General features: G+C 38.5%; 1 protein-coding gene and 1 long non-coding RNA gene across 2 annotated transcripts in view; one reads left to right on the forward strand and one right to left on the reverse strand.

Moving 5' to 3' along the window:
• LOC126948258 (uncharacterized) overlaps positions 1 to 15,167 on the forward strand; it is a 56,352-nt gene extending 41,185 nt beyond the window's left edge. The window contains exon 3 of the long non-coding RNA XR_007723380.1: positions 14,676 to 15,167. This is a non-coding gene — a long non-coding RNA (uncharacterized LOC126948258). The remainder of the gene's footprint in view (positions 1 to 14,675) is intronic.
• A 2,110-nt stretch (positions 15,168 to 17,277) lies between these two features.
• On the reverse strand, positions 17,278 to 17,969 carry LOC126948251 (60S ribosomal protein L19-like). Its single transcript, XM_050779809.1, has one exon. The coding sequence runs from the start codon at positions 17,946 to 17,948 to the stop codon at positions 17,358 to 17,360; it is 591 nt and encodes a 196-aa protein (XP_050635766.1). The 5' UTR covers positions 17,949 to 17,969; the 3' UTR covers positions 17,278 to 17,357.
• Positions 17,970 to 25,724: the final 7,755 nt, after the last annotated feature.

The following is a 25,724-nucleotide window of genomic DNA, read 5'->3' on the forward strand; positions in this document are numbered from 1 at the left end:
TGTAGCCAGCCACGCTGAAATGCAGATGACTGATCTTGGATTCTTTCTAGAGATCAAGTTTTTTCCCTCTTCTTTCACTATTGTTTGACTGATATATGTAATCAAAATATCATAAAAATTTTGAGTTGACATTTTAAAATAATAGCACCACCATCCTAAGTTGAATTTTAATTCTCTGTTTATTTTGCCAAGATGAGTTAGTAAGTTACTCAATTATAATCATATTATTTTTGCTCTTAATTAGGCCCCCTGCTTGCTTGCTTGCTTGCTTTTTGAGATTGGTTTTAATGGAAAGAAGAAAATTAGATTGGGGTAAGTCTGCACAAAAGAGGGGATAAAGATGGTGGTTTTTCTGCCTTAAGCAGAAAAACTAGGGTGGGAGACAATGGAAGAACATGCTTTAGAAAAGATCCTAGCACTGTAGGAACACTTGGAGCAGATTCATTCTTTCAGTGGATCCACATATATTTTATGTGTGGTTGCTAGTTGCTAAAGATTTAATGATGAACAAGGCATACATAGCAGGAGAGTTGGTGAGCATGTCATCTACAGTTGTGGTCTCACATCTTCACTCATATTCTCTTCTCAGGCCGCTCCTTTCAAGCTTTTCTGGATACCATTGCTCTGTAACGCTGCTTGGTCAAGGTCACCAATAACCTCTGTGTTGGCAGATGCAATGGCCACCTCTCTGTTTATATCCTATTTCACTCTTACAGTATATGGTTGAACTCCTTCAAACACTTTTCTTTCTAGGCCTCCAAGATACTGCACTCACCGGATTTTCTGCCTCTCTCACCAACAGTGCCTTCTCGGTCTCCTTTGCTGATATCTCCTTCTTTGCTTGATGTTTATATGCTGGGCCTGCACTTTCTTCCCGCCACTATCTGTACAGATTGTCTGGGTAATCACATTTGATCCTGTGACTCTATTTAAATAGAGTCTATGTCCTTTCTTTCCGGAACTCCAAATTCATTATATCCAACTTTCTACTCAGCATCTCCAATTAAAATATCTAAAAGGCATCTTAAAATCAACATGACCAAAAAAAATTTGGTGGTTCTTTCCAAACCTATTTTATTCTTAGCTTTCTTCATTTTGACGAATGCCAGATACATCTAACCCAGTTGCTGAAGTCAAAAATGGAGAAGTGAGGACTTCTTGTTTCAAGATTGCTGAGTAAAGCAAAGCCCTTTCTGCCTTTCTTCTTTCAAAAACTGCCCCCTAAATTACTAGAATAGAACAAAACAAAGGAATGCGAACCTCCATTTTAAATAAAACCAAAAGTCCTTGGTGACTTTGAACCATCAAGTATAAAGATAGAAAGCAAATGAAGAGGTGGGAAGAGGCTTAGCAGAGTGGATGCAAGTCAAACCTAAGCACCTGTAGAGAGACAGACCAAGGAAGAGCAAGCTGGGTGACCACATGGGACCCTGAAGAAGCTCCAGAATGGGAGGCATACATTATCACTAAGGGCAGAAGTAGAGCACAGGGTTATAAACATTGCAATTGAAGATCTGTATAAGCAGTAGTTGGACCTCCCCCTACTATCTCAACTAGACTATCCCTCTGGTAACCTCACAGTAGACAAAAGTTAGAGTCCCTGGAGAGACTGAGCTAGAAGGGTACTGTATTTAGGAACCAAGGCACAGAATTAGAAGAAAATTGAGTGAGTCTGCTAACTGAATAGTACAACCACAGAAACTCCCAATCACCAGCTGCAGGAAGTCAAAGGAAACTCGTAGACCATACCCAGGCAGGAGATCGGAGGATCCTTTCTGGAGAAACTGAACTGCCACAGAGAAATTACCCAGAAACTGACAAATGGAGGTCTCTGTGAGAAAGCAAGATGACCACGCAGTTGCCCTACACTAAAGCTCACACACCAACAAGTTCCACCCAAACACACATTATGGCTTAAGCTGAATTATGATATCCAAGGATGATCAGCCTTTAAGAAAAGCCTCTGGTATAGAAGAGAGAGATCAAAATTAAACAGAAAGCCAAAACTTAGAGGAAAAAGAGATGATGCAAAAAAGCCCCAAGACTTTAGATGCAGAAAGAGAGAATTTTAAAATAGTAAAGAGAAAATTATATTAATATATAAAATTCTAATAATAATAATATAGGAAGTATTTTCAGGACTGAAAGAGCTAAGTTTCCAGATTGAAAGGGTCTCAGAAATGCACAAAAAATATGTATCAAGGCACATCATCATAAAATTTAAGATCTCCAAAGCTAAATCAAGGAGTTCAAAATCTTTCAGAGAAAAAACATGTCACATAAGTGTTAGAGATCAGAATGGCAGTAAATTTCTCAACCTCAACATTTAAAATAAAATACAATTAAAACAATGAGTTCATGTGGAGAAAAGAGAACCCTTCTACACTGTTAATGTAAATTAGTACTGTCATTATGGAAAACTTTATGGAGGGTCCTCAAAAAACTAAATATACAATTACCATACGATCCAGCAATTCCACTTAATGCATGAAATGATATTTACCCAAAATATTTGAAATCAGTTTGTCAAAGAGATGTCTGTATTCTCATGTTCATTACAGCACTATTCATAATAGCCAAGTTATGGAATCAATCTGTGTCCATCAACAGATAAATGAATAAAGAAAATATGGTTTATATATACAATGGAACATTATTGAGCCTTTAAAAAGAAGGGAATTCTCTCATTTGTGACAACATGGATGAACTGGACAACATTATCCTGAGTGAAATAAGCCAGGCACAGAAAGATCTCAGTTATATGTGGAATCTAAAACAGAAACAGTCAAACTTATAGAAGCAGAGGGTAGCATGATGGTTACAGAGGCTAGAGAGTGGGAGAAATAAAGGGATCATGGTCAAATGATACAAAATTTCAGACAGAAGGAATGAGGTTTTATTTTGTGACCTGTTGCACAACATGGTGAATATAGTTAATAGTGTATTGTACATTTCAAAATTGCTGAGAGTAAATTTCAAGTGTTCTCAACAGGAAAAATAATAAGTGAGGTAACGGATATGTTGATTAGCTAGACTTAATTGTTCCACATTGTATTCATAAATCATAATATTAGTTTGTAACCCATAATATATACAATTATAAATTGTCAATTTATAATAAAATAAAAATGTTGTATTTAGAAATGTTTTACAGAGCTAGTAGAGGTATGAGAAGACCTAGCTAGTGAGTCAAAAAAAGAGGCAATTAATAACTTCAGCTAAAACAAACATTTGAAAATTGTACATGTGAACTATGATCGAGATTACCTATATCTAGTATGTAGGGAAAAAAGAATGAGTCCAAGAAAGATAGTATCCCAGTTACAGAAATGTCTAAAATCATTATACTTGATTCCAAGATAGTAAAAGTAATATAAGGTTAGATCCCTCTACTGTGTTCTTTTCCACATTTACTTTCCTTCATGTTTATAAGTTTTAGGTATGAGTAACTAGGCATAATGTGGTATCACTTGCTAAGACAGACAGCATGAAAAAGAAGCAAATATAGAGGACTGGAAAGCACTGATTTGTGTCTTAATTTTGGATATGTTGCATTTGAGGTGGTTGTTAGACATTGGGCAGGCAGGGGTATATTGGCTGTATGGGTCTGGAGCTCAGAAGGAAGGACTAGACTGGGGACATCTAAATAGGAAGCATTGTAAAGGCATCAGTGACAGCGATGAAGTTACCTAGAGAGGAAATGTAGTGTGAGAAGAGGGTCTGGAGACAATTCTTGAGGAATGATGAAATATTAGGGAGAGAGAAGGGGAAAGCATCTGGCAAAGGAGATTGGAAATGAGAGGACAGATATGTAGAAAGAAAAGTCAGAGTGTGTAGCTCATGGAAACCAGGAGAAGCCTTCCTGACCCATAAGCCACTTCCTAATATGAATTTAGATTCCTCTATTATCCTTCTTTTCATGTTGTACTTTCCCTCATGTACTAAGATGAAATGAATATTTACGTAGTTGATTGATTCATTTGTTCATTGAACAGTGCCAGAACTGTTCTAGGATGCAGATACAGCAGGTACAAGTCAGACAAGGCCTTTGTTTTCATGAAGTTTATCTTCTAGTTGGGGTTAACAGTTGGGGGTATTAAAGAAGGAAGTGGAGGAAGGACATGGTTAGTGTGTCAAATTCTTCTAATAAGTCAATGACAATGAACACCGAAGAATGTCTACTAAATTAAACCACACTGATATTATTGGACACATTAGTGTGGTAGAGACAGAAATCAGATCAGAAAGTCCTAAGGAACAAATGATGAACCAGCTGAGAAAGGAAATATAGACAAATCTCATGGGGAGATTGAGCCAGATAGGTGAGAAGAGAATAGTGATGGAGGAGATACAGGGAAAAATCCAGTTTAAGATCAGAATTGTCAGAACGTGTTTAACAGATGATGAGAAGGACCCAGTTGCTAGAATGAGGTTGAAAAGGTAGGAGAAAATAAGGGCAGATAACAAGTAGCATAAGGTTTCTTAGAAGATGGTTGGAGAGAGGGACCAGAGCACAAATGGGGACCTTTGCCTTTGATGGCAGAAAGGACACTTTATCCATCATAGCAGGGTGGCAGGGATTTGCAGAGAATGATGAATTTTAAGTAACAATTACAGGAAGAGTGCTTTAAGATCTAAAACATATGCATTCTTTATTCCCTACCATTGACTGGGGGCATTCATTTATTAAGAGGAGCAATAGAGGAAGAAGGTGAGGGACAATAGATGAGAGGGGCTTGTGAGGTCAAAAAAGAGTTGAAACCAGAGCATCCAAGCAAAAACACTGAAAAGAGAGAAGGCTGAGGACCAAAGAAAGAATACTTGAATTCATGAATTTAAAGATCTGTGGGCAGGAATGGGTGAGATGGAGTATAAGGGAAGGTCATCGGGAACGAAGAAACTCAGAATGTTCATGACCAATGAATCAGATGGCCATCCAGTGTGATTCTGGTGTTGCCTAGGAGGATGGCAGGAGATGGAGTAGAGAAAAAGGCGGGCCTGCAGTCCTCACAGCCTTTCCCCGATTGGCCTCTGTCAGGTCCTGGGGTCTGGGTCCAGCCCATGCTGAAGTCCGAGGGGAGTGGGTGGATGAGCAGAAAGAACACTCGGTGGGGGCATAGGCAGGTGAATGTGGTTTTATTCAGCAGTAGCTCTCTCAGCAGCTTATTCACATTGTCCACCTTTATCTCAGCTGTTTGCTCTGACACTGTGGCTCCTACAGCCCCCCACGCCTGCAGCTGCATGGCCAGCTCTCCCTTGCCTTCAGGGTCAGCAGCTTCGCTGTCTCTTTTTGGGCACCAGCGCACTGAGCTGTGTGGCTTCCTTCTGTCTGTCTGCAAGACAGACAACTTTGGCTCCCTCTCTCTTTCTCTGGGCACCAGCACACCCACCATGTTAAGCCATGTTGAACCTAGCTGAGCCCCAAGAGTCCCTGTACAGCGTTAGCAGGGCAATTATACCTTTGTGACTTAGAGCAAAGTATGAGCTTACACAAATAGATTATATAACAAGCGGAGGTGTGTGCTTGCTTGCCAAACTCACTGAGTCATGCATGCCTGGATATTCGCCTTGGCCTATTCCTTGACCAAAGCACATCCATGTACCTTACAACCTCGCTCATGGGACCCACCAAGGGGACTAAAAGTGGGAGAGGATGGATTCATCAACAAAAATCTGGCCCTATAGTCAGAAGAAAGGGTATGCTGGGAGGCAAACCCCAAATGTTGACCGTGGTCCCAGTAGGTGCACTATTTGGGACCAGCCTGCCTAAGATCAGCCCTGGAATTGGGGCCAGGGATTTCTGTTGTTCCCTTCCACCTTTAAGCTCCACACTTTATAGATAACATGGCACTTCACAGTTTACTTTAAAGCCAGAGGCCTGGGTGTTGTGTCAATAGTGGCAACTGTCGTCAGACAAAAACCACATGTCCCAAGCAGTGTTTGGGGCAGGTCAGGCTTATGTTCCCTTAAGCTGCAGGTGGAGGAACACTGCCCTTTTATTTAGAGAAGTACTTCTCAAAAGTGCTTTAGCATATGCCAGCATCACCTAGAGGGCTTGTTAAAATGCAGATTGCTAGGTCCCAGCCCCAGAATTTCTGATTCAGAGGGGCTGGTGTCCGGTCAGAGAATTTGCATTTCTAACAAGTTTCTAGGTGATGGCAATGCTGCTGGTCTGGGGACTGCACTTTGAGGACCACTGATTTAGGCCACTTGTTCTCAATTCTGGCAACACAATGGAATCATCTGGGGAGTTTTAAAACCCACTTGGTCTGGGGTAAAGCCTGAATATCAGGAATCTTCAAAGCTTTCCTGGTGATTGTAAAATACAATGAGAGTTGGGAGACTCTGATTTACAGTATGAGCCCTGCTTGAGAAAAGCACATGGGACAATTTCTTTCTTTCTCCCTTCAAGCGGCAGTGGATATTTACTTAATCTGTTTGGACATTCAGTTTCCAAGATATAGTTCATTATGTATGTTACATCTACTATATCTCTGATATATTCCCTTATTTGACTTTGTGGCCTTTTCCCCCAGATCATCATAGACTGTGCTTTCCAATCCAGAGGGAAATTGTGGCATTTGTTTATCTGAAATGACCCATTTAGATGGATTTGCAATTTAAAGGGAGATTTGGAAATGTGGCATATTTCATTTCATTAATGGAAGTGACATGGCTCATTAAGCCCCACCAGTAAGTTTCTACTTGAAAAACTTTATAACTTCCTGGTCAGCCTTGGGGGCCTTTGCATACTCAAAAAACACATTTCAGTTTGTAGGAGTTAATAATTTGGAATTCACAGTACTTGATTCTAGGTTGTCTGTATTAACAAGCTGGTAGCAACCAGGACTAAAGTGCTAGACAGTGCTTTTGCACTCAGGAAGTCATCGTTTATTTCTTATTTCTTGGTTGATTTATACTTAGCTAATTATTGCTCTACTCTTGGCCAGTTATAGTTTCTTCTCTAGGATCCATGATTCTGAAAGTTTGTAGTTGTGGCCAAGTTATAATGAATTCCTTTCAGCATTCCTATAACCAAATTACATTAATCAAGCTTAAAGAACTCTCCCCAGATTCTGCAACATTAATAAAACAAAACAACAATAACAACAAAACACATTGTGACATAATCAAACCTATTCGTGGTACTGTTAAAGGGTATGAATACTGGAGTCTGAATACCAGGACACAATTCCTATATAAAACACTTTATTTTTCAGGCAAATTACATAATTTCTCTGAGTTTTAATTTCTTCACCTGTAAACTGGGCATTTTAAATCACCTGGTTTTACTACCTCACAGGTTGTATCAAAAAACACGAAGTGTGTGTTTTCTTTCTGTAAACTGTTAAATAAAATACAAATGTTATTTCTACCATAGTGCTTGCAGAAAGTAAAATTCCAGAAAATAGACTTTTAGGGATAATTGAGGCTTCAGCACAAATATTTTTTATTTCAATTAGAATGGAAATAAACATACTTTTCTTCTGTGTTCAACAATCCTGGGACCAGACCAAATAACTTACCTACTTGCTCCAGGAAATTCTTGTTCCCAGAGACTGACTGAGAACCAATTAAACGACTGACTTACCAAGAGTAACAGCTTGTTCATCAATACTCACTTCTATACCCTCTCCTCACTGTGCCCAACAACCCAAAGATATTGTATTATAAACTCTGCCCAATCCTAGTTTCCTGCCTTGCAAGACTTGCCATAAAAGTCATCCATCCCAGGTACTAAAATACTATAAATATCCTCTCCCGGCTTTCCCCTTTTGAGACACAACCAAGATTTTGCCAAGGTGGTGTTTTCTCTTTCCACAATAGGATGAAAAGCTTAGCCTTGCTTGATCAACAGGTTTTTCTGGTAGTTTTTTGGGAAATACACATAATCCCATGAAAAATCTTCCCTAAATGTAGTATTCCAACTCTCTTTCTTCCACAGCAGGATGGCCTAGTAGAACACACTATTCAGTGCCCTGTGTGATCATTTAAAATATGAATATTTTATCCAAATATGTAGTCCTCTAAAGTTCCAATACTCTCAATGTGAATGGTTGAGTCCTAGTTGAGAATGGAATGAAGTAGTCCCCAAAGCTGCTGCCTCAGAATTTGGGGCCCAATAATAGGGCAATTCAACTTCCATGGGAGTTTCTGGTGCCTAGTCAAGAGCTGAGGTCTTCTGGATTAATGTTTGTTAATTACAGCATAGTTGAGCTTTTCAGACTTCAGTGTATGTAAAATCATTGGAGAAGTTTATTTGTAATGTAGATTTCAGAATCCCATTCCCAGAGAGTCTAATTCATAGACATAGAATATAGGGCCCCAGATCCATATCTTAAGTCTATATAGTCTTTTACAGACCATATTTTGAGAAATATTGAATGATTATAGGGGAAATAAGACCCTTGTGGATGCAGGAAACTGGTTATGATGAAAATCTTTAGATAATATCTAGTAATGAGGCACAATTTCCTGAAATAATACTGTTTATTCTGGGCTTTAGTTTCCTCATTTGCAAAACAGAATTGCTAAGATTTATTAACCGCAGAGTCAAAGTATATTTAGGTTCATGAGCTGCCCGATTCTCCTTGCTTGATGCCCTGCAAATAAAAACGCTCCTTTCTCCTGCTGCAAACCTCAGTGTGGATGTTTGGTCTTACTGCTCCAGACAAGTGGACACCAGTTTGGTGCAGTGACACATGGGGCCAGGGAACAGGCTCCTGCTATGCCATTGCTCTGTCATCCTCAGCATGTGGCTTCCACGTTATAGTTTAAGACTCATGCAGCCACCACTTCTGCATTCCAGGCAGCAGGAAGAAGAAGGGAGAGCAGAAGACAGGAATCTTCTCCATAAGGCACTTCCCAGAAGTTGCACATGTCCCTTCTACTCACATCTCATTGGCAGAATTAAGTCACGTGATTATACCTGACTAAAACAGAGGCTGGGAAATGCAGTCCTTGTTCAGAGCAGCCAAGTGTCTGGCTAACATTCAGCAAAGGAAAACTATCTATTATTAAGGAGGGGGAGAGAACAAATTATTGGTTTCTGCTACATGGATGTTGTATAAAGGGCCTTAACTATCATGTTGGAATAGTTTGTATTTAATTCATAAAGGAATATGGAGACAATAAATTGTTTTGAGGCAAAAATGTGACATTATTTTAGGAATATAATCCATCTTCCAGTGATCTGTAGGAGGGACTGAAAAAAGGAAAACTTGAAGCAGGAAGGGCAAATCTGTGATAGCAACAGGTAAAGCAAGAGGTAATGTGGACGGAATTTAGCAGCAGCAGTAAGAATAGAAAGGAGACACTCAACTGAAAAAATGGAACCAAAAAATTTGGTAACTGAATTTACTGTGTGGATGAACAATGAAATGAGAATGTCAAGCTTCAATCATGACTGCCCAGAATGGAAGAGCACAAGCTCAAATGTCTACAGAGACCCTGTAGATAAGTAACTGGGCAAAAATGGGCTAGCATATCGCACAGTAGGAAGGCAGGGGGCATTCCTGGGGCCTAGCAACAGAAAAGCTGCTCAGGGCTCTGGAGACACCACTGCTCGGACTTCGAATAACACTAGGATGTCTAGGGGCAGGGAGATAGGAGTCTCAAAAGAGACTCCTACAGCAGAGGAAATAAAACATTTATCAATATCTCCCATTGAAAAATCTCAACCTACCCTATTAAATGAGTATAAAATACTTAGGTAACCACTTCCACCCTAAGCCTCCAAGATGGATAAGGATTATAAAATAGTCAGCATTTCTACATGCTCTCTAACAATATCTAAGAGCTGACATTTATGTAATGTTTTGTTGTTTTTATTTTTTTTAATTCATTTATTTACTCATTCTCTTAAATGGGATTCCCATTTTACATGTGAGAAAACTGAGAAACAGTCATGTTAACTAACAGTCATATTGCTGGAAGAGGTAAAGCTGAGATCCTAATCTGGGCCTTTCTGCCTCATCATCCCAAGGTCTCCCACCTCAGTTACATGAATGAGCAGAAAGTGATCACTTCTGGATTGTGTGGATGTGCATGCATGCTGTCAATTTTGTTGATCGCAAAGAGCTAAGAATGCCCTGAGTAATCTGGAAAACACAACTGTTATCTTACTTCCAGAAAAACTGCTTCCGTGTGGATTGGTAGTCAGTGTTCCTGAAATATGAGAGTTTTCTCTTTACTTGGGACATTGAGACCTAGTGATGTTTCGGGCTTTCTGAAATTTCTTGAACGTATTCTCTTGGTTGGTGTGGCAACTGCTTCTGTTGCTGCTTCTGACGTACGCAGGCCTTTCATGTTGCTCACTGAACTTACTGAGACTTCTGGGTTGGCTCATGATCCAGATGCATTCCTTCAACTCTTCCCACCTGAACTCATAAACACACAAACGCTGCTTTGAGCCTCCTTCAGAGAATAAAATCTCTGTTAACCTGGAATAAAATATATCTAGTAAATAAATAATAATGTATTGCAGTTGTGGATGACATAAGGAATTTTGAAACAGCCCAAACATCTCATCACAAGGTTTTATGTGCCCTACTTTTGTATCATCATAAGCTTATAATGAAAGAGCTACTCAATGAAACGTTATTTATTTATTTATTCATTAAAAAATGGTAAAGGAGCAGTCAAGAAATTGAATGTGGTTGTGGTTTTTATCATATTAGAAAAAAAAGAAAATGACTGGAAGGAAATATACCAACATGCTAACATCGGTTACATAGCCTGTAGCACATTTAAACAGAAAGAAGTCTTGTCAAAGGAACATTTTGTGAGAACTGCAAATCAATAGAACACCAGCATCTGAACTGTTAGATTTAGTTCAGCTATTGATCAATAATAATAACAAGAGGGGTTCTTTACTTAAGACTTCACGAAGTGAATAGAAATTTGAAGAGAATGACTAAACCCATGCTTTAAAGCAAGAATTATATGCAGTCTTACAAGAGAGTTGAAAGCATGATGAAGAATCAAGTCCTGGAGTCAGACTACTAATTGCATGGCTTTGGGAAAGTTACTTAACCCCTTTGTGCTTCTATTTCCTTTTTTTTTTTTTTTTCCTTAAATGGTGTTGTTGAGGATGAAATAAAACTACCTGGCAAACAATAAGTACTCGATAAAAGTTACTAGAAGCATTCTGACATTGATTCTCTTTCTTTTCTTGCTAAGAAAATGTTGATAAGCATTAGTCATATGTAACAAAAGAATGACTGTGTCCAGTGTTTGGAAACATATTTGGTACCTCCGTCTGCTTGCTTAGGCAAAGCTCCCTGAGTGATGTAGCCCTCAGTTCTTGTCTTTGATCTGGGAGCTCTGTAGTCTCTCCTTTGGGTGGAAAATTAACCCCATATATGGGATCCAAAATGAAGTTAATTTCCACAAGTGGGAGGAAAAACAGACGCCATGACATTTCCTATGTAATGCCGTCATGTGTTCTCCTCCACTCTGCAGCACACCGGGGTGGCACAGCTCCAATACGCAGCCTGCGTTATGTTAAAGGCTTGACTAGAGGGTAGGATGGAAGGGCCACACATAAGCTGCAGGAGGGGGAAGGTATCAGGAGGAAAGGGACAGAATAGGACGATGGATTAACAGTCATGCTCTGCTCTAAATTCACTTTGTGATGTTGGGCAAGTGGACTCACTCTGATATGACCCTTGGTTCCTCCCCGGGCAAAATGAGGGGGCAGAACTGAGTAAATTCCTTCCAACACTAACATCTATGATTCTATATTCCCCTCCCAGTGACCACTTCCTCCGAAAGTACAGCTGACTCACGTGACCCCAGGCAGCTTAAGATATGCTCCAAGCCCTTTCTCATCAGTAGAGCCTGACTAGTATCAGACTGAATTTAAGGCTGTTTAGCAACTGTCCTGCCTGCAGTTGGGGGTGGAGGAGGTGAGCTCCCCATCTGCGTAGGCTGGGGGCTCTGCATTTATCCACTGTGATCATTGCCATGGTCTATTGCTGCCTCGTCTTTAAAAACTGTTTACTCTGCCTTTCTCTCTCTCCCAGCATTCTTCTGAATTGGGCTGGATGATTTCTTCTTTTCCTTTTCAGAAGTTCAGTTTACCTTCAGCTTTAGCTTGGAGCATTGGTGATGAAAGAAAAGAGATCATATTTCCTCTAGTCAGAGCTGTATTTTCAGGGCACAGCTGCCTGGACCCACTAGAAATACAACAAGAGTACATATGAGGTCATGGGCAAATCCCATCCAGCTCCCTCCTGATAGGAGAAGAACCCAATGAGAGTTTAGTCTCTGGAAAGTCAAGCTTAGCCAGGCTTGTGGGCTGGATGCTGGGTGCTGGTGTCATAGTGGATCAGTTGAAGGGAGGGTGTTTTTCTAGATTCTGGATGGAGCTCCAATCTTTTCTCTAATTCTAAATTCTCATGACTGCTTAAGGGCTAGGAGAGGCCTTGATCTTTGATTCACGGAACGTTGAAACCAGAATGTCTCCAAGAGCTGTTGTGTTGTGACACTGAAGCACTGTTTATTGATTCCCTGAAAAGCCCTAACAAATATAACTAGCGCAGAATGCACTTTGGAAGGCCATCTAGTTGAATTAGGAATCTTGTAATTCCATGTTCATGTCACCTGTGCGTGTGATCAATATACACACATGTACAGATTTGCGCATGAAGCAGGTGACTGGGGAACGAATGACCTGTTTGCCAAAGCATTTGGAATATTCACTCCAAGACAGCAAAAAGCAATAAATTCAGGTCTTTGAGCTGGTAATAATATCTATATGTACACAGTATTCATTATGTTATTTAATGTTCACTATGATCTTATCAGATTGGGGCTGCTATTCTCCACACTTAATGCACGGGGAAAAAAGGCTTAGAAAATTTAAGTAAAATTTAACAAACTCACAAAGCTGCTCATTGTAAAAACAGAATTTAAACCAAAATAGTCCATCTGTGGAGCTGTGCATCTATCAAAAAAACTATACTGCTCCCCTTCATATGGTCTCTGTCCCAATGACATGGTGAATACTTTTCATTTTGCAATGAATTTCATTTAGTGTAGGTTAAGAACCAGGATTTTGGAGCTTTGCTACTGCCTAGGTTCAAATCCCAGTTCTGTCATCTGTTGTTAGAATCTTGGCCAAGTTGATTAACCTCTGTGCCTTACTTTCCTCATCTATAAAATGGGGATAATAATAGTGTCACTCTCATAAAGTTGTGAGGATTAAATGAGATAACATAAGCAAAGGTCTTAGAACATAGTAATGCTAGCCATTATTATCTTGTTAGCTATTATTAGTAGCAAACATTTGTTGATTACTTACTGTATTTCAGGTATAAGGTTCTTAGATGTAGGCAGAGAGGAGGGACAGGATATTATGGTTAATAATAAAAAAAAGAAGTTATAGAGAGGGAAAGATAGTTTTAAACCAATCGTGATGTAAAGTGTTATAATCCATAGTGGACACTAAGAAAGGATTGACAGGCAGAGATAAAGTTGCAAAGGGAGGTTTGGGACCAGACTTGAAAGGATACAGAAACTGCAAGTGCTAAAGGGTTGGGACTCTATCCTGTGTAGGCAATGTAGGCAACCAAGGAGCTGAGATGTTTTTAAAATAGTGGTTGGTGGCACAATCATTTAAGGGTTTTACTAACTGCTGTCTGAACCCTATTTAATCAAAGGTGAGTATTAAAAAAAGATCCAAGAGAAGGGGAATGGTCCTTACAAAAACATTTTTGCCAGATTTTTTAAAATTCTGTTTGCAAGCTGATCTGTAGATTTTATATAACATAAAAATATTCTCTGTACCAAAAAAGGACTTCAAATCATTTTATATCCTGATCCCATATGCATTGTGCAAATGACTCTCATTGACTTAATACATTTGGCACCCTCTAGCATGTATAAAACATGCTTTATAAATAGTAACATAGACCATGCTGCCAGGGCCTCCTCTTGACTCAGGCAAAGATGACAGTGTATTCTCTTAAGAATATGAGATAATGCATGAGGCAGTTCTTGCAATATGTATGCCAGAGAAGGTTTGAGTTGGGGCATAATCTCCAGGGAATGGTAACAATTCTAAAAGTCAAAGCTATGGTTGACTGGTTTTTACAGCAATAAACCCAACCTGTTCCACCAGTTCCAATCTGCATGGTTGGTTAAGTGACCAGCATGACCAGCCAGTCATTCTCTGCTATGTATGCCCAGCTCAAACACAGAGAGCCAAATGAAGTGGAAAAAAACCCATGTTAATAAAGGAAGAGCTGAGGATGTGCAAGGATTTAGCACAAAATATTCACCACAGTGTTAATTAAAATAGTAAGGATGCCCAACATTTGGTAAAGTGTTTGACTATTATAGTACACCTGTAAGACTCACTACTTCATAGTTATTGAAAAGGATGATCTATAAAAGAATATAACAACACAAGGGAGTTATACCACAGCAAATGATAATTTTAAAAAGAAAGCTTCTAATATTATATGCATAATAAAATCTTATTTTTGTAAAAGAAAAAAGATTCATGTTTTAATAGGTATTATCTTTAGAGGTTGAGATTGTTGGGGACTTTTGTTTTATTCTTTTGCTTATGTATACTATTTAATTTTTCTATAGTGAAGATCTATTAATTTTATATCAAAAGTTAAAAAGAAATTATCTTCCCCTCTCTTCCTGGGTGTTGCCTATAGAGGTGAAAGCCATCTCCTTCTTGACACCATGGCTACCATTAGACCCCTCGTGAAGCCCAAGATCATAAAAAATGGACCAAGAAGTTTATCCTTCACCAGTCAGACTGACATATCAAAATTAAATGTACCCACATAGCAGGAACCCAGAGGTATTGAAAACAGGATGTGGAGAAAAATCAAAGGCAAGACCTTGACCCCCAACACTGGTTGTGGGAGCAAAAACAAGCAAAGCATGTGCTCCCCAGTGGCCTCCAAAAATTCCTGTTCCAAAATATCAAAAAGCTGGAAGTGCTGCTGATATGCGACAAATCTTACTGTGCTGAGATTGCTCAACACGTTTCTCCACGAACAGTTAAAGCCACTGTGGAGAGAGTAGCCCGGCAGCCCACCAGAGTCACTAGTCCCAGTGCCAGGCTGCACAGCAAGAAAAATTAATAGACAGCTCATGTACACATTTTATTTGCGTTAAATAAAGCTATAAATACTCTGTCATCTGGCATCCTCCCCGTTAAAAACATACAAAAAATACAAAAACCAAAACCAAGAAAATCTAAATAAAAGAATAAAATATTTGTGGGTGCTTTATACGTGTTACTCACTTAGTTCTCACACAAGTCCTATCAGATGGTGTGGTGAAAACCATCAGTGTTCTCCCAAATCCGTGTGTTTCATGGCATTTCCAGCCTCCTTTGCTGTCAGATTGGGTCATATAAAAGACTTCTGACAGATGAAATATAGACACGAGTTATGAACCCCTTCCAGCCTGGCCTTGCAATAGCCTACAGTGCTTTTTGCTCTCTCTCTCTTTCTCTTCTTCATCACACTAAAGGCAAATAACTCCAACTCGTGGCCCAATTAAAGGAGCTCAAATGTTCAAAGATAGCTGCCCAGGAAATCTACCTATCTTCAGCCACTTTGTGCTCCTTCTCTCTTTCTGTCATGTGAGGATACAACAAAAAGTTGGCAGTCTGCACTCTGAAAGGGGGCCCGCACTTGGACCCGAGTACGCGGGCACTCATCTCACACTTACAGCCTCTGGAACTGTGAGAAATACATTTCTGTTGTTTGTAAGCTACCGCATGTAAGAATTTTTTACAGCCCCCCAAACTGTCTAAGGCAGTGCATTTACACGATTGATATTCACAGTCATTATTGATATAACTGCATCAACATCTCACGTATTTGTGATGTTTTCTATTTGTTGCCCTTGATTTTTGCTTTTATTTTTGTCTTTCACACTTTTGCTGCCTTTTGTGGTTTTAATGAGCACTTTATCTCTTTTATCAACATATCATTTGTAGTTTTTTTTTTTTTTTTTTTTTTTTTTTTTTTTTTTTTTTCTTTTTTTACCCTGGGCAACTGTGCTTTTAATAGTGCCTTTTATACATGGCCATTTAAATAAAGGTTCTTCACAAGTTAAATAATATAATTGCACATTATTTCTAAAAGCCTAGCTTTAAAAGTACTAGGGGATCGAAATGGATGGTGATTTTTTTTTTTATTCTTATACTTTAAGTTCTAGGGTACATGTGCACAATGTGCAGGTTTGTTACATATGTATACATGTGCCATGTTGGTGTGCTGCACCCATTAACTCGTCATTTACATCAGGTATAACTCCCAATGCAATCCCTTCCTCCTCCCCCCTCCCCACAATAGGCCCCAGTGCATGATGTTCCCCTTCCTGTGTCCAAGTGATCTCATTGTTCAATTCCCACCTATGAGTGAGAACATGCGGTGTTTGGTTTTCTGTTCTTGCGATAGTTTGCTGAGAATGATGGTTTCCAGCTGCATCCATGTCCCTACAAAGGACACAAACTCATCCTTTTTAATGGCTGTATAGTATTCTGTGGTGTATATGTGCCACATTTTCTTAATCCAGTCTGTCACTGATGGACATTTGGGTTGATTCCAAGTCTTTGCTATTGTGAATAGTGCCGCTATAAACATACGTGTGCATGTGTTTTTATAGCAGCATGATTTATAATCCTTTGGGTATATACCCAGTAATGGGATGACTGGGTCAAATGGTATTTCTAGTTCTAGATCCTTGAGGAATCGCCACACTGTTTTCCACAATGGTTGAACTAGTTTACAATCCCACCAACAGTGTAAAAGTGTTCCTATTTCTCCACATCCTCTCCAGCACCTGTTGTTTCCTGATTTATTAATGATTGCCATTCTAACTGGTGTGAGATGGTATCTCATTGTGGTTTTGATTTGCATTTCTCTGATGGTGAGTGACGATGAGCCTTTTTTCATGTGTCTGTTGGCTGTATGAATGTCTTCTTTTGAGAAGTGTCTGTTCATATCCTTTGCCCATTTTTTGATGGGGTTGTTTGTTTTTTTCTTGTAAATTTGTTTGAGTTCTTTGTAGGTTCTGGATATTAGCCCTTTGTCAGATGAGTAGATTGCAAAAATTTTCTCCCATTCTGTAGGTTGCCTGTTCACTCTGCTGGTAGTTTCTTTTGCTGTGCAGAAGCTCTCTAGTTTAATTAGATCCCATTTGTCAATTTTGGCTTTTGTTTCCGTTGCTTTTGGTGTTTTAGACATGAAGTCCTTGCCCATGCCTATGTCTTTTTTTTTTTTTTTTTTTTTTTTCGCAGATAAAGGCTTGTTTTATTTTAATGGCTGATCTATGTAGTCACAGAGGCCAGTATGTACAGACAAAGAGGGGAGCTTTTATTTCTTGGTCTCTTCCTCCTTGGACAAAGTCTTGATGATCTCCTCCTTCTTGGCCTGGAGGCGCTCTTCACGGCGCTTGCATGCTTCCTTGGTCTTAGACCTGCGGGCCTTAGCCTGGTCAGCCAGGAGCTTCTTGCGGGCCTTGTCTACCTTCAGCTTGTGAGTGTGTTCCATGAGAATACGCTTGTTTTTGAACACATTCCCCTTCACCTTCAGGTACAGGCTGTGATACATGTGGCGATCAATCTTCTTAGACTCACGGTATCTTCTAAGCAGCCAGCGCAGAATCCTCATTCTCCTCATCCACGTGACCTTCTCTGGCATTCGGGCATTGGCTGTACCCTTCCGCTTACCTATGCCCATGTGCCTGCCCTTCCGGCGGGCCAAGGTATTTTTCCGGCATTGCGCCCGGGAATGGACTGTCACAGGCTTGCGGATGATCAGCCCATCTTTGATCAGCTTTTGGATCTGCTGACGGGAGTTGGCATTGGCGATTTCATTGGTCTCATTGGGGTCTAACCAGACCTTCTTCTTGCCACAGCAGAGGACACTAGAGGCGAGCCTCTTCTGAAGCCTGAGCATACTCATGGCTGCAGCCGCAGCAGCGAAAGGGGACATGCCTATGTCTTGAAAGGTATTACCTAGGTTTTCTTCTAGGGTTTTTATGGTTTTAGGTCTAACATTTAAGTCTCTAATCCATCTTGAATTAATTTTCGTATAAGGAGTAAGGAAAAGATCCAGTTTCAGCCTTCTACTTACGGCTAGCCAATTTTCCCAGCACCATTTATTAAATAGGGAATCCTTTCCCCATTTCTTGTTTTTGTCAGGTTTGTCAAAGATCAGATGGCTGTAGATGTGTGGTATTATTTCTGAGGGCTCTGTTCTGTTCCATTGGTCTATATCTCTGTTTTGGTACCAGTATCATGCTGTTTTGGTTACTGTAGCCTTGTAGTGTAGTTTGGAGTCAGTTAGTGTGATGCTTCCAGCTTTGCACTTTTGGCTTAGGATTGTCTTGGCAATGCAGGGTCTTTTTTGGTTCCATATGAACTTTAAAGCAATTTTTTCCAATTCTGTGAAGAAAGTCATTGGTAGCTTAATGGGGATGGCATTGAATCTATAAATTACCTTGGGCAGTATGGCCATTTTCACAATATTGATTCTTCCTATCCATGAGCATGGTATGTTCTTCCATTTGTTTGTGTCCTCTTTTATTCCACTGCACAGTGGTTTGTAGTTCTCCTTGAAGAGATCCTTTACGTCCCTTGTAAGTTGGATTCCTAGGTACTTTATTCTCTTTGAAGCTAACGTGAATGGGAGTTCATTCATGATTTGGCTCTCTGTTTGTCTGTTACTGGTGTATAAGAATGCTTGTGATTTTTGCACATTGATTTTGTATCCTGAGACTTCACTGAAGTTGCTTATCAGCTTAAGGAGATTTTGGGCTGAGACAATGGGGTTTTCTAAATATACAATCATGTCATCTGCAAACAGGGACAAATAGTTCTTTTTTTTTTTTTTTACTTTTATTTATGGTTGCCCTAGAGTTTGCAGTAGACATTTATAACAAATCCAAGTGTACTTTTAAATTACACTATACTTCTGTAGTGCAAGTACCTTATAGTAACAAAATATTTGTAATTCTTCTCTCACATTCCTTTTATCATGTTGTTATTCATTTCACTTATACATAAACATGTATATATGAATACATTGTTTCTGTTATTATTTTGAACAAGCTGTTAGAACAATTAAGAATAAAAAATAAAGAGTTGAAGAAATATATAACACACTAACATTAATGAAAAGAAAACAAGAATAGCTATATATTATTTTCAGACAGAATGGACTACAGAGGAAGGAAAGTTATCAGGGATAAAGAGAGGAATTACATACTGATAAAAGGGTCGTCAATCCTCAGTGAGTATGTGCCTAACAGGAGGGAATTGAAATATGTGAGAAAAAGCTAATAGAACTGTGGAGGAGGATTATGGCAGGATGGCACTGTAGAAAGCACCAGGAACGTGTCTTCTCACCTAAACACCAAGGCACTGGCAGAATCTGGCTAATGTAATGGTTTTGGAACTCAGGAGTCTACTGAAGACTTAAAACTTTCAGGGGAAGTCTTGGATGGTAAATGCTGGTTAATTTCAGTCAATTTCTGCTCTTAGCAGAGGAGCAGTTACCCATCCCCCATGCCTCAGCTCTGGGACAAGCAGCTGTGCACATGTTCCTGGAACAGCCTGCAAACAGCTTGCAGAAGCCAGGTTGGGCTAAAGGGATTCTGTTCTCAAATATCGTGGATTGGTGCTCTTCTGATCTCAGAGATGCAGACAAAGAAGAAGCCATTGCTGTTGCATTTCCCAGCATTGTTGCAAGTCCCTTCCCCCTTGGCTGATGTGACTTCCACAGAATGTAGTATACCACATTAACAAAATGAAGAAAAAGTCACATGATCATTTCAACTGATGAAGGAAAAGCACTTGACAAAATTCAACACCCTTTCCGGATAAAAACATTCCACAATGTAGGAATAGGAGGAAAAATTATGAAACATATGTAAAATTCTCAACATATTAAAGTCGTATGTGAAAAATTCACAATACACATCATACTCAATGATGAAAGACTTAAAGCTTCTCCTCTAAGATCAGGAACAAAAGAAGTATATTCACTTTTATCATTCTATTCAACAGCATACTGGAAGTTCAGCAAGAGCAATTAGGCAAGAAAAAGAAATAAAAGGCATCCAAACTGGAAAGGAAGAAGTAAAATTATCACTGACACAGGTGATATAATCTTATATGTAGAAAGCCCTAAAGATTTCTTAAAAATGCTGTTAGAACTAATAACTGAGTTCAGCAAAGTAACAAACAAAACTCAATTGCATTTCTATACACTTATAATGAACAATCTGGAAAGGAAATGGACAGATCCAACAGGCAGAAAATCAGCAAGGACTAGTCCAACTCAACAACACTATCAATCAAATGGATATAAGGGCCTCTGTAGACTACATCATCCAGCAACAACACAGTACACATACTTCTCAAGCTCACATGGAACATTTTCTAAGAGAGACCACATTTCGGGGCATAAAACATGATTTAACAAATATGAAAGAATATAAATTGTACAATGTCTTCTCATAACACAATAGAATTAAACTAGAAATCTGTAACAGAAACATAGGTAGAAAATACTGAAATACTTAGAGATTAAACAACATACTTCTAAATAACACATGGGTCAAAGAAGAAATCACAAGAGAAATTTTAAAATACTTTGAAGTAAATGAAAATGAAAACACAACTCATCAAGATTTGTGGGATGCAACAAAAGCAGTACTTAGAGGAAAATTTATAGCATTGAAGGCATATATTAGAAAAGAAGAAAGAACTAAAATAAATAATCTAAACTTCCACTTTAGGGAACTAGAAAAAGAAGAGCAATAGAAATTCAAAGTAAGCAGAAAAGAAATAATAAAAATTAGAGCAGAAATCAATTAAATGGAAAAGAAGAAATCAAGTGAGACAATTAACAAAACGGAAAGCTTGTTTTTTGAGAAGATGAACAAAATTGAGAAGTCTCTAGCCATATTAGCAAATAAAAAAAGAGAGATCATACAAATTACTAATACCAAAAATGAAAGAGGGAATATTATTATAGTTCCCTTGGACATTAAAAGGACAATAAAGAAGTACTATGAGAACAACTCTATGCTTATAAATGTGATAACCTAGATTAAATGTACCAACTCAATGATAGACTCGAGTGGCCAAAACACACACACAAGAAGAAATGGACAATCTGAATAGGCATATATATGTGTGTGTGTGTGTATATAGATATTTATATGTATATATGTATATATACACATACAATATATGTGTGTCTATATGTATACATATATATTTAAAATTTGAATCAATAATTAATAACCTTCCAGGTCAGGTGCAGTGGCTCACACCTGTAATTCCGGTATTTTGGGAGGCTGAGGCAGGCAGATCACCTGAGGCCACGTGTTGCAGACCAACCTGGGCAATATGGCGAAAACCTGTCTGTTCTAAAAATACAAAAATTAGCAGCGAGTGGTGGCACATGCCTGTAATTCCAGCTACTTGGGAGGCTGAGGCATGAGAATCGCTTGAATCCGGGATGCAGAGGTTGCAGTGAGCCAAGATGGCACCACTGTACTCCAGCCTGGGCAACAAAGACTCTGTCTCAAATAATAATAATGATTATTATTATTATTAACCTTCCAAAACAGAAAGAAACAGGTCCAGATGAGCTCACCAGTAAATTCTACCAAAAATTTAAGAATAAATTATACCAATTCTACAATATTTTGCAGAAAATAGAAGCAGAGGGACTACTTCCCACCTTATTCTATGAGGCCAGCATTATCCAATACCAAAACCAGATAAAGACATTGCAAAGAAACAAAACTGCAGACCAGTATTTCTCATGAACATAGATACAAAAATTCTTAATAATATATTAGCAAATAGAATCCAGTAGAAAGAATCATACACCACAACCAAGGAGTATTTATTCCAAGTGTGCAAGCCTGGTTCAACATTTGAAAATCAATTAATGTAATCCATCACATCAACAAACTAAAGAAGAAAAATCACACAAACATACCAATTGATGCAGGTAAAGCATTTGACAACATCCAGCACTCACTTATTTTTATAAGAGTTTTTACTCTCAGTAATCTAGAAATAGAAGAGAACTTCCTCAACTTAATATGGAATATCTACAAAATCCCACAGCAAACATCATATTTAATGCTGGGAAACAAAGATTCCTGCTAAGATCAGGAATAAGCTAAGAATACACCCTTTCACCTCTCCTTTTCAACATCATACTTGAGGTCCTAGCTAATACAATAAGACAAGAGAAGAAAATAAAAGGTATAAAGACTAGGAAGAAAGAAATAAAACTGTCTTTGTTTACAGATTATGTAATTTGCTATGTAGAAAATTTAGAGGATCAACAAAAAAATCTCCTGGAACTAAAAAATGAGTATAGTAGTTTTGCTTAATACAAGGTTAATAGACAAAAGTCAATAGTTTTTCTATATAATAACAATGAACAAGTGGAATTTGAAGCTAAAACACACTACCATTTATATTAGCACCCCCCAAAATGAAATACTTAGGTATAAATCTAATAAAATATGTGAAAAGTTTATATGAGAAAAACTGCAAAGCTTTGATGAAAGAAATCAAGGAGGAATTAAGTAAATGTAGAAATATTTCATGTTCATGGCTAGGAAAACTCAATATTGTAAAAATGTTGATGTCACTTCTTTCCAACTTGATCCATAGATTCAGCACGATTGAAATAAAAATCCCAGCAAGTTATTTTGTGGATATTGACAAACTAATTCTAAAATTTACATTGAGAAGCAACAGATTCCAAATAGCCAATTCAATATTGAAGGAAAAAAACAAAGTCAGAGAAATGATACTGACTTTAATACTTATTGTAAAGCTACAGTGATCAAGACAACGTGGTATTAACAAAGAATAGACAACCAGATCAATGAAACAGAATGGAGAACACAAAGATAGATCCACATAAATGTAGTCAACTGATCTTTGAAAAAGGAGCGAAGACAATACAATGGAGAAAAGACAGTCTTTTCAACAAATGATGTTCAAATAATTGAACATGCACATGCAAAAAATCTAGACAAAGACCTTACACTTTCATAAAAATTAACAGAAAATGAATTATAGACCTAAATATAAAATGCAAAAATAAAAAACTCCTAGAAGGTAATGTAGGTGAAAATCTAGATGAATTGGATACGGTAATGACTTTGCAACACCAAAGGCAAAATTCATGAAATAAAGAATTAGGTAAGCTGGACATTGTTAACATTTGAAACTTCTGCTCTGTGAAAGACAATTGAAGAAAATGAGAAGATAAGCCTCAAACTAGGAGACTATACTTGCAAAAGACAGATAAAAGACTATCATCCAAAATGTAAAAGAACTCTTAAAACTCAACATCAGAACTCAAACAACCCAATTACAAAATGGGTCAAAGACCTTAACAGACATGTCACCAAAGAAGATATACAGATGCCAAATAAGCATATGGCAAAATGCTATACATCATATATCATTAGAAAAATACAAATTAAAACAATAATTAAATACCACTATGTACCTATTAGAATGGCCAAAGTCCAGACAATTGATAACACCAAATGCTGGCAAGGATGTGGAGCCACAGGAACTCTCATTCATTGCTCCTGGAAATGCAAAATGGCACAGCCACATTAGAAGACAGTTTAGCAGTTTCTTACAAAACTAAACATACTGTTACCATATGATCCAGCAATCATGCTGCTTGGTATCTACCCAAAGGAAATGAAAGTTTATATCCATTCAAGAACCTGTACATGGATATTTATAGCAGCTTTATACATAATTGCCAATGTGGAAGCAACAAAGATGTCCTTCAGTACGTGAAAGGATAAACTGTGGTACATCCAAATGATGGAATATTATTCAGTGCTAAAAGGATGTGAGCCATGAAAAAACATGAAGGAAACTTAAATGCACATTATTAAGTGAAAAGAAGTCAATCCAAAATGGCTATATACTGTATAATTCCAGCTATAAGACATTCTGGAAAAGGCAAAACTATGGAGACAGTAAAAAGATCAGTGGTTGCTAGTGGTTGGGGAGCAAGGAGAGATAAACATGTGGACCACAGAGGGTATTTAGGGCAGTGAAACTGCTCTGTATGATACTATAGTGGTAGGTATATGTCATTATACATTTGTCCAAACACATAGAATGTACTACAGCAAAAATTAATTGTATTGTAAACTATGGACTCTGGGCGATAATGATGTGTTAATGTAGGTTTATCAATTGTAACAAAGGTACCATTCTAGTGAGATGGTGATAATTGGGAAGACTATGCACGTTCAGGGCCAGGGTTGTTAGGAAACCTCTGTACCTTCTACTAAATTTTGCTTTGAACCTAAAGCTACTCTAAAAACAATTTATTAAAAAGAGATAAACCTTTACTATGTTAAGCCATCAAGACGTCAAGCTGTTTGTTTCAGCAGCATAGCCTATCCTTCCTTAATTGGTTTATATTATTGTTATCCCATTTTACAGGTGGTGTAACTAAGGTTCAGATTGTCTTAGTCTGTTTTGTATTGCTGTAATAGAATATCACAGACTGGGTAATTTATAAAGGAAATAACTTTATTTCTCACAATTTTGGAAGTGGAAAAGTCCACGATCACAGTACCGGCATCTGGTGAGGGCCTTCTTGCTGCATCATCCTATGGCAAAATGAAAGAGGGTGAGACAGGGCAAAAGAGAAAGAGAGAAAGCAAGAATTAACTCACTTTTATAACACTCACTCTCATGATAACAAACCCACTCCTTAGATAACGACATTAATCCATTCATGAGCACAGAGCCTTCATGACCTAATCACCTCTTAAAGGTCCCACTTCCCAACACTGTTGCATTGGAGGTTAAATTTCCAACACATGAACTTTAGGAGATAGATTCAAGCCATATCAGAGAAAAAGCAACTTTTCTAAAATTGCAGAACTTTATACAGGGTAAAATTGGAACTAATCCAATGCCTGTTACACTCTAAAGCCATAGACTCTACAACCACCTGTAGAGAGTTATACTTTATTTCCCAGGATGTGAATGCTTTCAAAATATGGTGATTTTTAGAGTGATTGTTAGCTATACCCATGGGCTGATGATGGTGTATATAAAAGCTTGAGGCACATAAAAATCATTTGAAGTGCTGATTTTTAAAATGCCAGTTTCAGGACCCCGTTCTCCTAGATTGTGATTCAGTAGTGCAGGGAAAGGAACATGGAATCTGTATTCAACAAATACTAAAGAACAAACTTGTGCCCACAGGTTTATGAGGCTGTTAGCCTCAGTGATAGACAAGCGCCATCTTTCTGGCTTTCTTGCCCATGACCTCATCTGATGTTTGGGGACATTCTCCCTTCTTTTGTATCTTACACCACCACACACCACAGAAGCTGAAAAATAACAATCACACATGTTCCCAGATCTCAGGTAAATGACCTAGGCTTAGCCTCTCAGACACACCTGCCCCACACTTGGAACCAAAGTTAGTGAAGGAAAGCAGCAGACCTGAGAGAAGCCCTGTGATAATCTTGTGACTCAGTGGGCCAAGCGGCAGTACTGGCAGCATCCTTCCCAGAGAAGTCCTGGGGTGAGGTTTTAGGATCATTCTAGACATAGATCGCTCCAAACCCAGTTCTCCTGCTTTCTTGCCATTTCTGTGAGCTACTCAAAACCCTTTTGACAGTTCAGTTTAAATCCACCAAGT

This window comes from Macaca thibetana, chromosome 2, assembly GCF_024542745.1.
Source record: "Macaca thibetana thibetana isolate TM-01 chromosome 2, ASM2454274v1, whole genome shotgun sequence".
In the NCBI taxonomy this organism is placed as follows: Eukaryota; Metazoa; Chordata; class Mammalia; order Primates; family Cercopithecidae; genus Macaca; species Macaca thibetana.

Bases quoted from the DNA above. Each gene is read 5' to 3' on its own strand.
- LOC126948251 (XM_050779809.1), bottom strand. From the start codon at position 17,948: ATGAGTATGCTCAGGCTTCAGAAGAGGCTCGCCTCTAGTGTCCTCTGC.